The 16,928-nt window shown below is 43.0% G+C and overlaps 1 protein-coding gene across 1 annotated transcript in view; it reads left to right on the forward strand.

Annotated features, from left to right (window-relative positions):
- The window catches only part of clybl (citrate lyase beta like), a 56,113-nt gene that overhangs the window by 24,333 nt on the left and 14,852 nt on the right, over nucleotides 1-16,928 (forward strand). The window contains exon 2 of the mRNA XM_071525981.1: nucleotides 5,231-5,444. Coding sequence (XP_071382082.1) covers nucleotides 5,231-5,444 — 214 coding nt within the window. The remainder of the gene's footprint in view (nucleotides 1-5,230; nucleotides 5,445-16,928) is intronic.

Below are 16,928 nucleotides of genomic sequence, written 5' to 3' on the forward strand. Positions count from 1 at the left end.
GCCAGACCATGATCAACAGTGCGGAGATCATATGTCAAATTGAATATTAATTAAGAACTGATCCTCTCCTTTCTCTATTGTTGGGAGAAAGCGTGGTACACTGCAGCTGAAGAGGCCAATTCTTTGACATACTAGTGATGTGCTGATATCTTAGAGAAATATAGGTGCGACTGGCTGGATGACATGACAGAGGGTGCTTTGCTTTCCGAGATAAGGAGATGGAACTTGGGGAAAACAGGAGCAGAATATGCCACAGGTGTACAGCAGTGACATGGTTGTCTGAGAGAGTGGTGAAGATAAGATGTGTAGTTCAAGGATGTGCGGTTCAAGGTGGATTTATTGTAGTTACAGACTACAGAGGCACAGGCAGCGGGTGTCAGATCATCAGAGACTATTCTGTTGGATTGAAGATCAGTTGATAGTTCTATGCCAGTGAACTGCTTTGTCCAAGACAATGGAGCTCTCTGGTGTTGGAGGAAGACAGACGCAAATCTGTATGTAAAACTTTGCGCAGCCGGCGTTGAAAGTGCCGCACAGAGGAAAATAAGTCTGAAAGTTTTTAAGAGCAGTGCTGTCGGGTCAATGACAGAAATTACTTGTCAGACAGCAGGTTCGGCCAGTCAATTTGACCCGGCATACTGTACTGTCAGTTCTGCAAAACTACTGTATGCACCTCGGGAAGGCCCATACTCAAACCTCACCAACCTCTCACCACGTTCCACCCTCCTGTCCTCCCCTTGTCCTCCCCCTCTCAGTGCCACTGGACCTGCTGCTGCCTCTCTGCTAATGAGAACCAGTCCCATCCAGCACCATATAAACCCACTAACACGCACTTACCTCTGATCTCAGAGCAGTAAAGTTAGTCACTGCGGCCTGGTCCCACCACTTTACTGCCGCTAATGCAGCCACACAGCCCTGTGTTATCATAACCTTTCATGTAAAAAAGAAAAAAAGAGAAAAGGAAAAGAATTTGGTAACGTAGGTGCGTACAGTACTTTGGGGACTGTTGAATGTATAAAACATATATCACGATTTAATAGTAGGAAAATGTCCACCAGATGTGGAATGGTTTAAATAAAAGTATCCAGATTGCATGGAGTATATGGAAGTGAAGCTGTGATGACAAAGCCTAGATCCCCATTGGTTGCAGTGCTACTGTAATGTACAAATAATGTTTATGGCTGCCTGCTTTTACAAGCAGTTCCTCTGCGTTTTTATGGGAGTATTGCATTGTTTCATATTAGCGACCAGTTCTGCCATTTTGCTTATTAAGTTCGCTGGTTTTCTGGGCTAAAAACAACAACAGATGAGAATTAAATCAAATATGAGCAAATAAATAATTTCAAGATAACATCACTATTATTGTATTGAATGCCAGCAGTAGTTTAACTGAGGTGTTTAATTATGAAATATCAATATCTTAATTTATGCATATTATGCATATCTATGCATATTATTTCACATATTAGTAAACCTTTCCTTCCTTCTGTGGCTACACAATGCTATCTACTGAGGCCAGGAAAAACTGTCGGTCTCACAGGTTGCCTAATCTTTTACAACACTGGAGTGCAGGAACATGCTGCTTGACATCATTGTGGACCCAAGAAAGAGAAAAAAGATGACATCAAGTTTATTCTGAAGTGTCAACATTGCTCTTCCACTTTATTATAGAGCCTGGCCTCTGATGTTGTTGTTTCCCAGCAGCATGTTTGTTTTATTAGCAAATGACGTTGCTAAAGACGTGAGCGGCCTTGAGAGGCACAATTTTGGCTTTGCAGTCCATGATTCACATTTCTCTTTCATGAAAACAAAGCATTGTTGTTTACGATTTTTTCCTTCTAAACCAAGACCTCAGTAATACCCTTTGGCTGTAGTCTTCAGCCAGCCAGCAGTAGCACCACCATGGAGTGTATACAATAGACTTCAATAAAATCACCTGCTTGTTTCTGAAATGTATGGGGCTCAGTGAGCCAAGCTGATGCATCCTGTTAATGATAGTGCACAGCTGTTCCATACAGTACTATTGATCAAGCCCCTGCTACTTTCCTGGCACAATGCCCAAAGCCTTACATAGGAGAAATGCAGTGCATACCACTGCCTGGTGTTCAGCTGAATGAAACAGCAGCTTTTAGAGGAGTCAGAAGATGTAATCGTTGGAACAGAAACTGTTGCATATTGTAAGCTGTCCATAATGGTACATGTGGTGTATTAGGCTATACATTGTCTTTTTCAGAAATAGGAATAATTTCTTTAAGAGAACTGATGAAGCCCAATCTTGAAGGTCTTTCAAGACCTAAGCCTAAACAAGTGCACCTTTCTTTTACCCTGTGCAGCTAGCTACATGCCAGGACCACAAAACAAAAGACAAAGCCAAGTTGACCTCCATTATCCCCAATTTCACCCTTAGTCACCAGTTTACTGTAAAGTGAGACTCCCGCTGAGCTAAAAGAGAGCAGAAAGAGGTAAGAAAGGTGGAATGAATGGAGAGAAATGCTGATTTTGGTCTCTGTTACTGACCTCTGATTTTAGTGTCAGCTGATTTGGTCTTGTCCCTCTACATCTCTGATGACTGTAGCCAACATCAAGGGATCTTCACTCCCTCTGTTCTTTCTCCTTTTTCTCCCTTTTTAATGAAATCTATTCTTAAATTACAGCCACCATCTTCTTGTATCCCACTTACATTATAATTTATTTGCCTTTCAAGTGGGCACTTAGAATGGCTATTTAACATTCCCCCCTGAGCAGTATGCACTGAATAGACTGACTTCATTTGGGTCTCAACAGCCCCCTCTTGCCCCCTACCACTCAATGCCCCCACCTCCCCCCTCCAACCCACTATTTTGCTTTCTAATTTTGCTGTTTGCTTTTTTTTGTCTCCCCCATCAATATGGGCCCTGTAGCTTTTTGTCCCTGAAGTGATGGCGAGATCCTCCCCTTTTCACTGGTCCCCAATCCACATGGCAGAGGGCCTTTTGCATATTCCTCCCTCCAACCTTTTGTGAAATATTGTTACTGTCCCCCTCCAAACACCAGAGCGTTTAGGTACCCTGCAGAGGTTCTGTGTACCTGGAAGCACTAAAGTGCTGGAGGCCACAGCCACCTGAATTGGTTTTAATTGCTTGCTACAGCCACATCATCTCGGTCCAGATTAGGCCTGATTGAGACTGGAAGGCATTTGGAAGCGTAGTTGACAGGATTAAGTGGCTATTGAAGTGACTTTAGCTCCTTGAGAGAACAAAAGACAAGAAAAGAGAATAATTCAGCCCATCTTTTAACAAGAAGAACCATATCCCCCTTCTTCCTTTATTTCTCTTGTCCTCCCCAGGCGAAGAAGAGCACTATCTACAAATATGGTCCCTCTAAGGGCTGCTGAAACCCAGCGAGACTCGGTGGCAGGAGAAGCTGTTTCTCACTGTAATTAGATATATCCGATCCTAATCATTTAGGCTATTCATTAGGGATAATTGTTTCAGCAGCCAGATCGACAGAACAAATAATTAAGATGTGTGTGCGCCATGATTGTGATTATTGGTGTGTGACTGTGTGTGCGCCATCGTGTCTGTGTGTGTGTGTGTGTGTGTGTGTGTGCAGGCATACGCTTATGTAATTGTGTGTGTTTGTGACTCAGTGTGTGTGAATGCTTGAAACATTTGTGTATGCATGTAGTATAACATTGGCTAATAGCTGTTTACATTTACTGCTTTCACCAAACTCTTAACCCAAATCAGTGCATGACATTCTTATTATCCTGAAAGCTTAAAATTGCATGATTCAGCATCTTGTTTGGTGCATCATTGAGAACAGCCAAAGGGAGGGACATATGCTGCCGTCATATGCTGTCAGAAATGTCATAATTATAAATTATGTGCACATGAAGGACCCAACAAACTGGTAAATTATACGACTGGGAAAGTGGGGATTTTTTATGGTACCCGAGTTGCCAAGACATGACGTTTCGGGGGTGGAGAGCATGGAAACTATGTCAACAACTGATCGTAAAAGTGATGTAGACCATTATATCTTGATATGTCATTGTTTGACATTCCATGTAAATAAATAAGATTGTTATATGTTTTCATTTTCACTCTTTAACTCGTAGTTTTCACACATTTTTGTTTTTAATTAATTAAAACACCAATAACATGAAGCATATTTTCTCTGCATTTTGCTGCAGGACAAAGTTGCTCTGTGTCACTTGATTTCTAAAATTAAAGAGCCACCAAAAAAAGTTTATCTGGTGCTCCTTGGAAGAAGAATCTTCTAAGGAGCACCAGATAAACTGCTAAGCAAATAATTTGAGAGGAGCATTAAGAGGTAGCAAGAGGTAATTGATGTTTTACCTAGAAAAGGATTGTTCCTATCAAAACAGTTAAAAATGAAGGTGTCTATCAATTGCTCATAATACCGTAGTTGACCCTCTTTAGTGTCCTGCTACATTTTGTGAAGTTTTTTTTTTTTCATAACTTATGTTTAATAAGCAAAATATTTAGATGCATAGCGTAAATCACAATGATATCTCAAAATATTGTAATATGATACGTCCATATTACCCCTTCATGTATATGTGCATTCATTGTGTCATTGTGTATCGTAACTACAAGTCGGAGTAGTTTATAAATTATTAATTAAAATAACACAGCTATACTGTGTTGCTCAAACTTTTGTTTTTCCATGGGTTATCTCTCCAGCTATCACTGACACCCCAGCTCTCCCACTTTCTGCCCTGCCTAGATATTCAGCTGAATATGCTTAACTGTGGAAACATTACCATATGAGTGGCTCAGTGTTTGGGTGAGGTTGTTCCCAACAAACAGTGTCAAAGCACAGGTCAACATGTCTCATCCACTTCAATGGAAAGCTGAAAGGCAAACAGAACTCACTAAATGAAATGTTTCCAGACTTTCACTCCACTAATAGTCAGGAGTATGAGGCCACCTCCCTGATGTTCATCCAATATAAACACCGGAGACATTATGATGATGAATGCAGCAACACCCTCATTTAATTATTCATTGCCCACAGCCCTGTATTGATACTGTGCGCACATAAGTAATGTATGCACTAAAGTTATGTGTGTGTGTGTGCGCGTGTGTGTGTGTGTATGCATGTTACCTCTGCCTGAATGTACCTATGCTTGTGTGGTGTGCACAAATGTATGTGTGTATATCTGTATGCCGTATGTGCATTTCTGTGTGTGTGTGTTTATGTATGTGTATATGTGTCTTGACAGGGAGAGTGGCTGGCTCCTGCCTGCAGCCTGGCAGCTGTATGCAGGAGGATGGCGTGGTCACCATCACACTGCAGGCCCCTCGCTGCGCTACATACCCCGCAGGGCGGTCCTCTACTGCCCTGGCAATGACGAGCGGAAACTGAGGAAACTAGCCTCGCTGGATGTCGACTGTGCCGTCTTGGACTGTGAGGACGGAGTAGCCCTCAGCAAAAAGGTACTTAAACACACAAGGGCACATATATAAATGAAATTCACCCTCATATGAACAGAGTCAGGGAGGAGCACACTGACACAAACCCCCACAAAGCTGCGTGATCCTGTATGATTTTAATCCCGTCTCCCTCCTTCAGACAGGTGCGAGGTCTTAATCACTGAAAGGAAAACTACCTAAGTGAGATGTTTAAAACAAGCACATTTCACCCTATTATGCTGGCATAAAGGCAGTGGTGCCCCCCTATCAGAGTCCTTTAAAACAAGGTGACCACGTCCCACTGGGCGAAGCAGCGGGAAAGCACCAGATGCAGCAGGTTAAAAGCATTCTCCTCCCGCCCACACCACCTCCCCATTGGCCCTGCCGAACTGCCCATGAAATTGTGATTGGAGAGCGGGATAAAGAAGGGGCCCGGGTAAAAAGTCAACCAACAAAGGTTTTTAAGTCATGATAATAAAGATGATTGATATGGCTGGAGGCTGTTCCTGTAGAAGGCAAAGACAATAAGATGAGGGCTTGTGTGACTGACAGGCTAAAACTGTGACCCTGCGAAGGAGTTGGTGGATGTCAGTGCTTCTGTCTTTATTATGTGTTAGAGGGGAGATGTGGAGAGGAATGCAGCATTGTAGCAGCCATTCAGGCTTGAGAAGAATTCAGACTCTGGATTCTTGAGCTGTCAGCATGTGACAGGTTCATGTCTCTATCTTATTCCAAGAAAAGTGTCCTGCTCCAACCCACTCATTTCACATACAATATAAATTTCCAATTTCATTCAGATTCAGAGGAAACGATTATGATATGAAAATATGATATAAACCCACTCCCCAATATTGTTTTTTCTGTCTCTATGAATGATACTAAAACATTTCGCAGCGCCTTTCCCGTATTTGTCATTTTAGGTGGCTGGTTGTACCTGTAAAGGATATCATTAGGCCGCTGATAGGTGCTGTTAATGACGAAGGGGAAAATGACATTAGCTACAGGGCCTCCATTCCCTCAACATGCAGAATAATATCCTTGAGCAGGTCTGCCACATAAAAATACCAACAATAAACCCTGTAAAATAGCATTGTACTACAATAATTTCCTGCCTAATAATCCCATTGCTTTCCCCTTCTCTGATCTGGCTAGATCTGCACTGCACGGCACAGTACAAGGCGTCAAGACAGAATCCAGTCAATTTTTGACACCATATGTTAGCTTTAAAAGAGTCTGGCGCAGTATGCCAAAAAGCTGTGTTCCATTATCTATTTGTTAGGTCGTACTGTGTAATATAAAAATGAGTTATTAACTCAATAATACAATGCACCTTTTCTACCGGCACCCTCTCTTCGCTTCCCACACTCTCAGCTGCTTTCTCCATCGTGGCAATTGGAAATCCATGGGGGTTGGTGTTTATACCTTGCCTTAAGGTGATATTTTTTCCTATTGGATAAACAGTGCTTTGCGTTTGTGTGTGTGTGTGTGTGTATGTGTGGGTGCCAATGCATACTACTAAGACATGTTTTTTTTTTCTATATTAAATTGCGTGTTTTGAAATCAATTTGACTTTGTCACTGGTTGCGTTTATCATCTTCCTAGAAAATGTCATGTCAAGAATTTTTGAGAATCTTAATATTACCCCCACCCTGCCGGTTACTATAGCACATCATGATCTCTTCTAGGACCTACTGAATTATAAATAAATGAGAGATTTAGCATTTACTGTGTGAATCTGTTTGTGTTGACAATTGCCACAGTATACACTGTAGCGGCGATTATGTTCACCATGACAACGGCACAGTGGGCCTGTCGCCTTGCCAAGCGATGCCAGGCCTCTACACTGCCCCTGCGATGCATGCCTGGTGCCCACTGGAGAGACGGAGAGAGACAGAGAGAGAGAGAGAGAAAGAGAGAGACAAAGAGAGAGACAGAGAGAAAGATAGAGCTTGCTAAATGCCATGGAGGCAGAAGGGGAGGAAGGCATCAGAAGAAATGAGAGGTTAGTTACCAGGTAAATACACGGATAGGCTCCAAATGGGGCTGCTGCCCCTCACAAAGTGCCCTCCTATTATGCGTTCATTAATGTATTCTTTTCATTATCCATCACCTATCACCCTAAAACAGGGCAGGATATTCATGACAAAGAGGTATGCTACTTAAAAAGGGCACTCTTCCCCCTCCCCCAGAAAATTTAAATCCGGGAGTGCCCGTTGTAATTGCTTGCCACTCTGACTCCTAAAATGTCTGTGCACCATCTTGGCAGTAATGCTGGCTGCTTAGGAGGGAAGGAGATGAGAAGAGTGAGGGGTAGGAGCCGCCCAGAGCTTGCTAACTGTCACCGTGGACCCGGAGGGGAGAGAGGGAGGAGGAGAGAGGGGAGGGAAGACAAGGCTGACTGCTCTAACACTCTTACACATATCATCATATCTGTATGATCAGTGGGGTGGAGGAGGAGGGAGGGCAGGTTGAAACCCTGGAGCGGAACTGACGGCTACACCTGTCCTCTCTCTTTCTCTCTCTCTCGCTGTCTTGCTCTTTCGCTGTCTCGCTCTCTCACTCTGCTCTCCTCTCCAGGGTCCTCAGGGTTAAGATTGTTTATCTCTCTCATGTTCTCTCTCTGTCTCTGCGTGCCCTATGGTCTAGCTTTCCTCTCGGCGTGTGTCTCTCTCTCTCTCTTCCTCTCTCTCTCTCTCTCTCTCTCTCTCCCTCTCTCTCTCCCCCCGTCGGGTCCCTCCATCCTCCCTGACTCCCCCCTGCCTCCCTGCCGTAGAGATTCTCTCCTAATCCCTGGAAGTTTGGAACTAATGAACTAACTGCTGAGCCGCTGCCACGGAGCCTGGTCCCAAACTATACTGTACTTCACACTCGATTTCCTCTCCAGATGGCATGGTGGCGCGGCCGACTCGGCAGGGAGCACCTCTCACACACTAGTGCGTGCAAGCAAACGCACACAAACACACAAGGCTCGCAGAACACGAATGTGCACATGCGTACACACACACACTCAAAAACACAGAAATATGTGCACATGCAGACACATGTACATACACACACAGACACACACACACACACATACACACATCTATACACAAACACACACACACACACACACAAACTTTACTTGCACACAAACACAACCGCATACACTTGTGTACATCCAGTCGGCAGGGAGCACCTATCTCACTCAAGTATGAAAGTGGACCGATGTTGTTTTCTTTTCCTGTTTTCTTCATCTCCCGATAAGCCTCTGAATTTTGAAATAATATGCAATTGCTATCATTAGAGAGTCACTGCTTCACTGCAGGTCCGAGTAGTGTTTACCAGGGCAGACTCAATATGTTTAAAATGTATATAATAATAGTGAATGCACTATTTGTTCATTTGAAAGTATAGGCCAGCTGAAATAATTTCTGCTGACAACACGATGCAAAAAGAATCATAGAAATGTTGATGGAAATTGTGGCACATGAATAATGAACAACCCCCGGGTAGCCTTTTTTGGACCCACAGAGGAAACCAGAAACCAATCCCTCCTGGAGTTTTTGTGATTATTACCACCAAAAACGGTTGATCTTGTGATGAGTTTTCTCAAAAATTGCGATGCAGTTGCAATTAGATCAGGCTTTTTTTTCCCTCTTTCAGTAAAATTGCAGGAATTGGTAAAAGGTTGGTAAAAAACTACCTTCCATTAAGAAGCAGTCATATATAACCACTACCTGTGATAATAAGCATACTGCATATCACAGAAACTACTGGAAATAATTAAATACTCATCATTTTTTATGTCCCACCACCATGGTATGGTATGCGGGACAATATGTCGTCATGGTGGAGTCTGTATGTGTGTCTATAGACACATTGCTGTAAACACAATAACTTCATACTTACACCACAAGTAGGCCCTGTAGAGTAGATGATTTGATTTTGGAGCATATTAATGAGGCAAACGTATTTACTAACTTGATAAACTAAGATACAGAGTTTATATTAATACCACCCATGTGTGTGAAGACAAGTATGTTGACATATAAATATTTGCTATGTAATGCATTAAATTGTTTAATTAGGCTACCTCATTTGGTTATGTGTAAAATATCATGGTCATTATGGCATTAGGCAGCTCAAGGGACTCTTGTTCCCACGTCGCAGCCGAGGGCATCGCAGGGCAAATTCAGGTCATGCAGTCAGTCAGTCAGTCAGTCAGGTAACGCTTAGTGAGATGTCACTTCGTGAGATGGCCTCTAGAGGGCGTCCTTGACTGGCCTCTCGCCTATGGGCTAAATGCCACATTGAGTCCAATACACTGATAATGCCATATTGAATCCCACACAGAGCCACACACTTCACCGTCAATTTACAGACATCCACATCTTCTGCTGTCCTGCAAATCTTAACGCTAGGTAACATTGTTACCTGTGGTATGTGATGTTGGTGGAATAGATAATTTAACCGATAAACGTGTCACACTAGCTGAGCATTGCTCCCACACTGAACCCCACTCTCTGCCGTTAATTTACATACATCCACATCTTTCGTTGCCCTATAAACTTTCACGTTAGGTACGTTAGGTACGTTATCACCTGTGGTATCTAAGTGATGTTAGTGGAATTATTTAACCGATAACCGTGTCGTAATGCTTCAGCGCAATGAATTGAATTGAACACACGTGCCGTGGGTCTGTACAGGAGCTGCGCTTATTTGTATTTTCAGAACAGAAAAAAACATGGACTCAAAGGAACAAAGGAAATACTGTGTCTGGATTCCAGTCTTTATATATATACGAGTCCAATATGTTTCATGATTATAAAACTGTTTACTTCCGTTTAAAAAAAGTGTCCATCTATGTCTGAGGTAGAGTTTGTGTACTTCTGACAGTATGCAAACCAAAGGCTCGGATAAATGGAAAAATGGTAACTATAACAGTGCAGGTTACATAAAAGCAAGTGAAAGCTAGTTTAGTTTCAAGTTCGGTAGTTGCCACCTGTTTTGTCTGTAAAGCTGACTAATATAACAGGTTACAGTATCAATTGTACATTAAAAGTTTCCAATAAGTTAAGCTAAACAAGATGTAACATTTACAACTTCCACACCACAGTATCAACAAAGTAACAATAGCAAAGGTAGCTTTCTAGCTAACATTGTAACTTAAACAAATGCTAGCTAATGTTATATAACACCTAGCGTTAGATCATAAACACTAAGCTCTACACTAAACAAATTAAGCCTAAATGTAACGGTAACGCTAGTCTTCATGCTGCATAAACTGTCAAGTCAGTAGGAATATGGGCTCTGCTTGGTCGGTTGACAGCCACTTGCGCTGTTGGATACCTTTAGACATAGAAGCGCGCCACGGCAAGTTGCTTGCTTAAAACAAAAAAAAAAAACTAAGTGCACTCAATCTCTTCCACCTGTAGGAGTGAATAAAACTATATCAAACTACAACTCACTTGAACTTATCTAAATTATCCTCCATCTCCTCCCTCTCAAAAGTGGCACAGTGTTGTCGTTGGTTGTTGTATAAGAAGACCAAGGTAGACATGGTTTGTTAGTGATATCTCCAACCATTCTATCCGAAATTGCCAGCACTCTGTTTAATTGACTATTTTGTGTGGAGAAAAAAATCAGCAATTTTGCAAAATGTGGGGATTTGTTGAATTTGCATTTATTATTGCGATTATAAAATCACAAATTCCTGGAGGGACGGAAAAGGTCCTCATGACAAAAGGGCCCAATAATCAAAGAGAGAGGTGATTTTGTATTTATGGCTGGCATAGGTGGCTGTGATTGTTGGCTTTAGTTTGCCTTGAGTTTTAGTTGTATGATTGGATGATTGTTTATTACATATATTATGTGAAAAAACTTGTTACAGTACCCTTTGTTTTCACCGATGAATGTGCACACCGTCACACATCTCTTCTCTTCCCTTCCTTTCTTTTTTCCTCTTTCTTTTCTTCTCTCCTTCCCCCCAGTAACACTATTAACCACCGGTCAGGAGATAGACCTTTCTGGCTGCAGTGTGCAGAGCAGCTTAAGGAGGAATAGATCACACATTGCACAGAGGATGACATTATTACTGTCTACTACCTGTTTCTGGTAGTAATGCACTCAAGATATGAACTATGTTCTGTGCATGAACTGAGTCTGACACTGGAGGTTTTCAACTTAACATAAATTATGCAGCCAACTGTCAACTGATACATGACCTCAGTTGAATGCACACAGTGTTATTCCAGAGGACATTGAAAGATCTATTCTCCATATAAGTGGATTCAAATGACTAAACACTTGACAGAAGCAACTCCTGGGAATCAATGCTAGTGAGTTGAATTATGAATATTGAACATTTGTATTTACAGTGTGCGTGCGTGTATCTCCATGCATGTGTATGCATGTGTTTGCATATGTACGAGTGTGCGTGCTTGTGTACGTGTGTGTATGTATGCCTGTGTGCTTGTGTGCCCAGCTCCTCAGAGGACCCAGTAGACTTGAGAGAAACTCCCACTAAGGCTGCCAAGAATCACAAACGGGGATCTGAGCCGCTCAGCCAGAAAATAGTCCCTGTCCCGGCCAGATCAGAAAGACCTTCCATCCCAAACCTTCCTGTCTGTCAGGGAGCAATGTGTGTGTGTGTGTGTGTGTGTCTGTGTGAAGTGTCAAGTGTCATGTACAGATTGTCCTTTGGGAGGGGATTAGAGGCAAGCAAGAGGTCAGGGTGCACAGGAGAGTGATGACAGTGCTGTGATTAGCGACCGTTGTTCAGGAATGGACAGAGTTCTTGTCAGGTGTTAGAGGGGAGAGAGAGAGAGAGAGAGAGAGAGAGAGAGAGAGAGAGAGAAGGCATTTGTTAGAATGTTAGAGGGCTTGAAATTGCATTTTTTATCAATTTTTTCTCTCTCCCTCTACATATATGTATGTGTGTGTGTGTATGTGTGTAGATAATGCATCGAACCGATTTAATTCTATGCATTCTCATGTCTTTTGATTATCCGCTGAAAAACACACACACACACACACAGAGACACACACACACACACACACACATAGCAGCTCCAGATGCTGTGGGCTGAGGGCAAGGATTGAGGCCGAGCGAGGGATCGGAAAACGCTGAGACATGGAGAACAGAGAGGTCCTCTCTCCCTCTCTCATTATCCTGTTACACTCTTGTGTTTTCACTGGCAGAGCCGCGGCCCACACCGCTCTTCGCTACGTGGGCTGCTCAGCGCAACCAACACTTGGAGAGTAGCCCCAGGAGGAGGAGAGAGGATGGGAAGGGGGAGAAGGAGAGGGAAGTAGGGAAGGATGGGAGGAGGAGAGGAGAAGACAGCAGATGTGGGTGTATGAGGGGGGGAAAAAGAGGGAATGCTTTATTTCTCTTATCTTGCAAGAAGGGTGTGCTTCAGCCAGCTATTTGAAACCATGTTCAACATACTGTATACCTTAAGTCAAATCTGAAAGAAAAACATAGGTGTGGAGGACTGCAGTGAAAAGTCTATTCCAAAATGAGATATCAGTCATTTGGGAAAAAAATGTGGCACCTACACTTAAAAATTGATTGATGGAACAAAGCTAAAATAGATTATGGCATTTTACAGACTAGATTGTATTTTAGAGATATTGAAAGATGAACTTAAGGTACTTTTTTTTTTCTTCCCAAAATTATATAGTGTTTTGGCAATGAATCTTTTCCCTCATGTAATACAGCCTGTAATGAGCTGTAACCAAAATTGCTGTAATAAGCTCTTACTGTGGCTAATTAGTGTGTATAAGCTAGCCATGATTCCACTTCTAGCTGCCAGCTTTGACCATCTATGACAAGCAGGTTTCATGACTTACAAATTTCTCCATCTCTATCCTGCTAGTTATCTTGTTGTCTGCCCTGACAGCATAACAGATAACACAGGGTGTCTCCGACTGACAGAGTGAAGGCCTGACTCTCTCTCTCCTGCGTCTCAGTTATCAACATAGCCTGCATTAATCACTCATCCCACTCCAGCTTTCTGGAGTGCCGCGTGTCACTTGTCAAAACCCATCCAGGATGACTAGGAGCCTACTCAGACACACACACACACACACACACACACACACACATACACTGACAGACAGACAGACAGACAGACAAACCAATGCGCACACTGTCACACTTCAGGCAGGCAGCCTTCACCTGCGCTAGTCTACAGCTCATTTTAAATGGCATTGCGAGTCGCACAGCAGGACGCAAAACGCCGGCTCTCAAAAGGGGAAAAAAAAGGAAAAACAACTACGCTCATTGTGACTCATGATCTCTCTCTCCCTCCTCCCCCTTACACACACTCACACACAGACACACACATACGTATAGGCACACTTTCAGAATAAAAGATACAGCACTGTACTGTTTGAAGGTACTATGTTGGTAACAAAAGATGCAATGATATACTGTATATATAAGTTTCTATTTTTTTACTGAGAGTGCACACACTCTGTTGTTAATACTTTCTTAAGAATGGCATTGAAAGTGACTTTAATTCTTCTGTGACTGAGGTAAATGATTCTGATTTATGCTATTTACGTTGTCTTTTATTTGAGTTGTTCTTGTTTAGGCTATATGTACTGTACCTATGTTTGTTTTACTAGCAAAATACATTTATTCTACCCCTTCTTATGCCCTCCTTAAAGCACATTTCACATCATGCAACTCTCTCTTTATTTGGCCACATTTTCTATCCAGTCTATACACTGCCTACCACTGCATTGAGATCTACTTCAGTTTGAATGAAGGGAAAGAGAGCGAGAGTGGTTTAGTCAGAGTCTCCACACCGAGTCTAAGTCCAGAGGCGGTGTTTGACGTTGCTTGTGTCAAGCTGCATGATGGCAGAGCTGGACATCCATGATCTGATGCAGGAGAGGAAGGTGGTCCTGCTGTGGACTGTACACACATCAGTTTGGACGCTCCAGTCTGATGTGGTGTCTACAAGGCGGTAGCCATGCTGCGTAACGTACACACAGCACTCTGTAGGATCCTGGGCGCGGAGACTCAGGCTGTGTGTTAAGGGGCTGCCCTCTCTCTCCTGGAAGGTCAGCCTCTCTGCACTTGAAAAGCTCCTTGTGCGCGTCTATGCGTCCGGCGGCCCTGCCTGCCTGCCTGACTGCCCGCCCGCCTGCCTGCCTGTGTGTCAGCTTCTAATGATGAGGATGATGGAGGGAATCAAAGAGGAGATGGAGCTGACGTCGGGGCGAGCTCTCCATGGGACACCAGGTGATTGGGGAGGGAGCTTTGAAGCAACTTGTTGGACGGCTGTCCATTAATGTAAAATATCCCATTTTCAAAGGGCTTTATTCAAGCTCGGAGTAGCGGGGCCCATAGGAGTCAAGGTGTCTGGCAGAATATGCTCTCTCTCACTTTAGAGAGAGAGAAAGAGATAAAAGAGGGAGAGTGCACAGTGACCTGGTCATCTCCACAGCCCACCATCCTGGCGTCATGGTTTCAAAAGTACCGGCACAAAAGAAGAAAAGTGCAGGAGACAATTTTGGCGATGACTGGGTGTCTGGTTACATAAAAAGAATTTTATACATGCAGGCTGGCAGTATATCAGGCTGAGGTTGGAGCTCAAGACTCAACCCTCTCCTGTCTATTTGATCTGCGAATGTTATAAACCATGCTTTTTGATCATTGTTGGACTGCTATTTATTTAGTTTGGTCAGGGATGAATGTGACTCCTGGCACATGAGGCAACCGGCGGTTCTCATAGATCCATTTCTCTTGTCCCCATGGACTGAGGAGGGACGGACAGAATTTCATCCACCATGTAGCAGGTTTATGAATAGTGAGTTATGGCTGCGTAAATCGCTCCGTCCGTTTTAAGTTACCGCGATACAGTTATGGGTCTATCTTGGGCTGAGAGAGAGAGAGGCTATTCCAAAACTTGAGTAAGACTCAAAGATCACAGCGCACTCCTCATATGGTGTGACAATCCCTCTTGTCTCATCCAATGTAGCGAAAGGGAGACATAGACGACACACAGAAGTGCAGCCCGCACATGACCCCTATTAAATCCAGGCTAATCTTTGATATGTACTTTGATACCATATTTTATTGATATTGGAGGGGTATTCATAATATCAAGTACAGTTCTGCATTCCAGGAGATCAGAGCGAGGGCTGTTTTGCCTCAGGAGCTGTCCCGTGACCCTTGAGGGGTCCCGACAAGCCGTCACCCAGCAGAACCTGGGAATTAAGCTCTACTCTAGTCTGCCTCACTATTAGTTTTTACAAGAGACGGTGATGTATGGGCTCTCCATGTTATATCTGTCTACAGTTTCTCTCTCACGCACTCACATGCACACATGACTGCAGTGATTGGCCTACCGATGATCGGCCTGTTCAGATATTCCACTCTGATGTTGTGGAGCAGAAAACGCAAAGCATTTGCATCATCAACGTTGCCGTCGAGCATGTAATTGCATTGCATGGCATGTCACATTCTCCGCCACCTATCAGTTTAATTACACACACGTCATTTCAGTAATTAATCATTTTTCAAAAGTAATCGCTTTTCTAAAACATTCTGGAACACGCCATATATTAATTCATCAGCATGTGTTTGATGTTGAGTGTTTTACTTTTTAAGAGAAAATGTTATCAGTTTAAGTTGAATCCCAATCAGAGCATCTCTACCACACATACACACACACACACACACACACACACACACACACACACACACAAAACACACACAAGCACTCAAAGCCTCCAGTCTCTGATCTGACCTGACAACTCCTAAGCTACCGTTTCCTCATGCCGCTTAACTCGTAACACATTTCTCCCAGAGAGCCTTTCTCCTCTCGCTGCGCCGGACTTCTCTTCCCATTCCGTCCCTCTGTCTCTCCATTCCTCCAGCCCAGCATCTGGTTTGAATCTAGCGGCGTGTGCTACTGTGTTACTGATAGGCGTTGGGACTGCGAGCTTCTCTTTGATTTTCCGTCCTCCTCGTCTCTCTCTTCCTGCTCTCCTCATATAATGCCTGTGTTGAGAGAACGGAGTTGAGTGTGCAGGCTCTGTTTTGTTGCATTGTAGCGCACATAGATGGATTGCAGTCAGGGGAGCATGCAGATGTGTGCCGTGTTATTTAGTGTTCTCTTGCCATATGTTAAGTGGAAAAGGATTGTGGGGGATTTCTCTTTCATCTTGATTTTTTGGATTTATTCCAGGTTGATGTATGCACTGTTGATGGCCCACTTTAATCACACACATTATTTGTCTCTGTAATATGATTGTTATTTTCATTGTCATGCTTAATGGGCAAAATCATTTATATTCGGCCATTTCCTTGGAGGCACATCTCTCCTACCAATTGAATTTTTATTGCATTTTTTCTTACACAATACAGCCAAGTCTTTTTATTTTGTGGAATTGAATTGATTTGTATCTCAGCTTATTTTGAATGTGTTGAATAGTTCTAAAAAGAGCTTTAATCCTCTTGTAATAGTGTTGTTTGTGTTTCATTTTTCCAGTATAATACAGTACTCT

The sequence above is a fragment of the Centroberyx affinis genome, unplaced genomic scaffold, assembly GCF_046629955.1.
Source record: "Centroberyx affinis isolate AG114_WGS23_722 - 3 ecotype Tasmania unplaced genomic scaffold, CSIRO-AGI_Caff_v1 ptg001373l_1, whole genome shotgun sequence".
Lineage (NCBI taxonomy): Eukaryota > Metazoa > Chordata > Actinopteri > Beryciformes > Berycidae > Centroberyx > Centroberyx affinis.